Raw genomic sequence first — 4,540 nt, 5'->3', positions numbered from 1 at the left:
AGTGTCAGCCCGGGTGCCCCACACCAGCACCGCCGCCGTGACCCGCAACACACAGCCAAACGGCTGGCCCCCAAACTGCCTTCTCCCCCCGCTGGTGTTCGTCACGGCTGAGGACGCACGATGGCGTAGTACAGCAACGTGAGCATGTGTTGCTGCAGCTCACAGCCGCCGCATCCTCTCGCCTAATAATCGCTCTGCCCACCTGAACCAGACATAGCTCACTCCAGGCCGTGCCGTTTCTTTAGAGTTACAACAGCAGTCCGCACCTCACTTTCTGTTGTCCGGCAGGCGGTTCGTGTCATGGGCCAGTCGCCGGAGGTCCACGGCAGCACCTCGGAGTCCCTCCCACACGCCGCTGTCACCCACGCGCCAGCGCCAGTTGCCGGCGGCAGTGCCCGGCGTGTTCATCCGCGCGCTATTGTCCAATCGCATGACATCCTACACGAAAGAGCGCACCGGCGACGATGATTTCACGACCGCCAAGGGCACCGCGCAGTACCCGGGGAGAGGATGTTGGGTGCAAGGAGTGCAAAAGATCGGCTGCTGACGCGCGTCGAAAGCACAAGCTGCTGGAGTCCAGGGGTAGGCTAAGCCGGGGGATAATATCTCCTAGGGGGTGGGCGTCTTAGAGATGCTTTCGGGTAGAGTTGCGTATTACTCGCCAATGAAAACGAGCTGGAGAGCGCGCACACGCTAGGGCCGCTCTCTACGATACAACATAACAATTAAAAAAACGCATCACACAACATAACAATGGCCGCTACCGGCATTCATTCTTTTTCATCTCACGATTCTTATTTTTCGCCAAGCATTCGTTCAGACGCGCAAGCAATGGAAATACGTTTGGCGCCCACCCGCTCATGCTCGCACGTCAGCAAAAGCCCTTTACCGCGGCCACCCTCTCCCCCTCGGAGCCCCTTCATCTCTCCCGAGACACACCTGCAGCATAATCACACACGTCCGCGGGACGGCCGCCATGCACGCCCGAATGAAGTCCCACGCAATGTCGCCGCCGTCGGTCCGCAAGTACGACCGAATGTACGATTTGTCGGTCTCGTTAGCACTACCCCGAAACCAGCCCACCGCCGTCTCATTGTCGTGTGTACCCGGGTATACGAAGCAGTTCTCGTAGTGGTTGTGTGGCAAGTGCACGTTGCCGGGGCCGCCGCCCCACGCGAACTGGAGCACCACCATTCCCGGTGCACCGATCGCCTCCCTGCAAAAGGACACGAAGCAACAGGATATGAAACCCACAGACAATGAAACCCAACGAGGGCTCATCCCCCCTGCCCTGGACGCATCCACTTTTACCCATTCGCGCCCTTTGGATGTGTTCGGGGTTTTGCCACGTATCCTTCCTTAACACCCCGCGCTGAATGCTGCCGCCCCAGAACCCAACACCTGCACCTGCCGCCCACTCCCACTCACTCCACAGTCTAACCTGCTCACGCCCCCATCCCTCCCACCCACCCACCCGAGGTCACGGTCTTCACGGACGCCTTTCGGTCAGTTCTACGTTTGATACTCTCTTGCCCTGGCAGCAGCTTCAATCGTGTGTGGTTCGTCTTCCCCCCCCCCCCCCAACACACGCACATACACACGGACCCCCCCCCACCTGAGCTCCACCACATCTCGTGTGATGACCCCCAGGTCCTCGGCAAGGATGGGCACCGACCCCAGCGCCGCCTTCATAGCCGTGAACAGCTCCAGACCCGGGCCCTGGCGCCACACGCCGTTCATGGCGGTGGTCTCCTTGGCGTCCACACTCCAATAGCCTGCAGCGGGTAGATAGAGGTCAATCGCGATAGAGGTCAATCGCGATAGAGGTCAATCGCGATAGAGGTCAATCGCGATAGAGGTCAATCGCAATAGAGGCCAGGAAAGGCCACTGGATTCCGTTGTTCAGCCGTAGGGGAGGCGAGGGTGTTCATGAAGCACCCAGGGCGGCGAGAATGACCTTTGGAAGCCCCGTCCCTAAATGGGGTACGGGTGAGGTCGAGGGAAGGGGCAGGGGTGGAGTTGGGGCAGCGGGTGCTGCCAGGTCCCCCTCCTTCTGCATGCTGCAGTCAGCCATGCTGCTGTCCTCTGCTGCTCCACCTCTTTCCCCCCTCCTCCTCCTCCTCCTCCTCCTCATCATCATCATCCACCCTTTAGGAGCCCATCGTAAGCGCCGCTCTCCCGAAGCCGCGTGTATGTACGGGAACTTCACAATCAGCGTTTGGCCGCAACAATCAGTGTGTATGTTGGTTTTGGCTATCCACTAACCGCAAAAGCGGTGTGGCGGGAGTCGCTGCAGGTCGCTCGTCTCCGTACTCCGTACCCGCAAAGCCCCGGAAATGGTCGATACGGCATTCGTCGTACAGCTCCAGAGTACGCGCCATGCGAGCAGTCCACCACTTGTAGCCCTCGTCCCGGTGCGCTGGCCACCGGTACAGCGGACTACCCCACAGCTGACCTGCGGGCCCCGGGGGTTTCGGCGGGGCAGCATGGATAGGCAAGCCAACAAGATCACAGTCCCGCCCTCACGCCCCAATGAGGCCACTGATGGATCAGTGATGTGGATCCGAGGTGGTGCAGGTGGAGCAGCTCCTCCGGGCCGCGAGGACCTTTTTTAAAAAAGGATAGAGGAGGAAAATATCTTTGAGCGGGACTGGTGAGGCTTAGCATCCAGGTACACCACCACTGGTGATTCCCTCCGGTGAGATATTACACAGCGCCATGAAAGGACGCTCACTGCCGTGTCGGTATGCGTGCCTTTACACCTTTGGCAATTTCCGTGAGAGCTTCATCGCGACAACCTTCCCATCAGCGACTCCGCCCCGTTACATCCCGTCTTCTCAGACAGATCCCCTCCCCAATTCGCTACAAGTTACAAGTTACAAGTGCCGCACGAGTGCGGGGGGGTCCGTCAAAGCCGGGAGGCCATGGACTATATATATAGAAAGTTGATTACACCGTACAACCGACGGCGGTTTGGGTCCTGCCAACTAGACCCCTCCTCATCCAGTCACCCAACATCCGTAGAGACAGATCAGCCACCACCACCTTCTCAGCATGCGAAATTTAGTCCATCAACTAGACCTCATCTCCACACCTCAGCAGCGTTAGTAAACCTAGACCTCCCGAACAATGTCGGGGGCCTGACCAGGAATCGAACCCGGAACCTTCATGTACACAAAGGCGCCACCAAACCCACCCCAGTCCCCACCCACCGGTGGCGGAGAAGGCGTCCGGCGGCACTCCGCTAACCTCCGCAGGTAGGCCCGCCTCATTGAGCTCGAACAGGTGCCGATTGGCCCACACGTCGGCGGAGTGGCCCCCCACGTAGATGGGCATGTCGCCGATGATCTTGATGCCCCGGCTATTGGCATAGGACTGTCCGGGGCAGGGCAAGATAGATGGCAGGGTAGATTGCAGGCAGGTGGAATGGGGATGGGTTGGCGAGACGCATAAAGTGCAGCGCTGTTGGGTACACGGGTGCATGGGTACACGTGCTGAGGTTACGTGCCAGTGAGGCCGTACCCATGTCCATGCCAGGACTGTGTGTATTGGTGCGTGGTGCATGTGCGCCCACCCCGCGCCAAGCACCCGGGGGGACGTGTACCGGCCGTTCCGGCTGCAGCACACCTCTCTGCACTCCATCCCCCACCAGCACACCTCACTTCCTCACACTATCATCGGTACCAGCTAGAACGCCTACCCGGACCGCCCTCCATTGCCGCTCAAAGAAGAACTGGATGACGATAAACTCGTCAATGGCGTTTGCGTGCTGCGTCCGGAACTCCTGAAGGGCAGCCGGCTGGCGCAACCGCAACGGCTCCGGCCACTCCCACCACGCCAGGGTGTTGAGCTCTGGAAGGTTGCGAGCCACATCGAACAGGGCCGAGTCCTCAATCCAGGGATGGCTGCTGCGGAAGGCTAGGTACTGATCCCGCAGAGCCGCGAAACGGCCTTCCCGGAGCAATCGCTGTGCTGCGCGCTGCAGCAATGGTGTCTTGGCTGCGGCGACTGAAGGAAAATCAACGTCACCAACGGGTACATGGGGTGGCGCCTCTGAGCCGTCGAGCAGGCCTTCCTTGATAAGCTCCTGAATGGAGATCACGAGCGGGTTGCCGCAACTGGCGTCCGTACCAGAGTACGGAGAATAGTACATCGGGTCCGGCGGTACGAGTGGCAGCAGCTGCCAGCAGGTCATCCCCGCGTCGGCGAGCCAGTCAACGAAGCGTCTGGCTTCATCACCCAGCTCGCCGATGCCGTAAGGTCCGGGCAAGGACGTGGGATGAAGCAAGATGCCAGCCCGCCGACCCTTGTCGTAGTTTGGGATAAGTTTATCATAATCGGGACCTAGTCTATCGCCGGGGTTTGCGACGCCTTCCAGCTTGGACGCCAGGGGGACCTGGGCGCGCTTGCGCGAAAGCAATTGTCTCGTGTAAGTTGCAGTGTGGGCGACGAAACCTCTGCTACTGAGTTTAAGAAATGGGCGTTGCTCGTGTTGCTTTTGGCAGCACCGTGCGCCCTGCGGCGCGCGAAGTGGGAGCAT

The 4,540-nt window shown here is 59.9% G+C and overlaps 1 protein-coding gene across 1 annotated transcript; it reads right to left on the bottom strand.

Annotated features, from left to right (window-relative positions):
* Positions 1–267: 267 nt before the first annotated feature.
* On the bottom strand, positions 268–4,540 carry VOLCADRAFT_56349 (uncharacterized protein; the record flags this gene model as incomplete). Its single annotated transcript, XM_002946670.1, has 6 exons — positions 268–438; positions 940–1,216; positions 1,616–1,775; positions 2,321–2,455; positions 3,213–3,375; positions 3,701–4,540. 6 exons carry the CDS (start codon positions 4,538–4,540, stop codon positions 268–270), a joined length of 1,746 nt encoding a protein of 581 aa, XP_002946716.1.

Source organism: Volvox carteri (assembly GCF_000143455.1).
Source record: "Volvox carteri f. nagariensis unplaced genomic scaffold VOLCAscaffold_4, whole genome shotgun sequence".
In the NCBI taxonomy this organism is placed as follows: domain Eukaryota; kingdom Viridiplantae; phylum Chlorophyta; class Chlorophyceae; order Chlamydomonadales; family Volvocaceae; genus Volvox; species Volvox carteri.
This window is presented reverse-complemented; position numbering and strand designations above follow the sequence as displayed.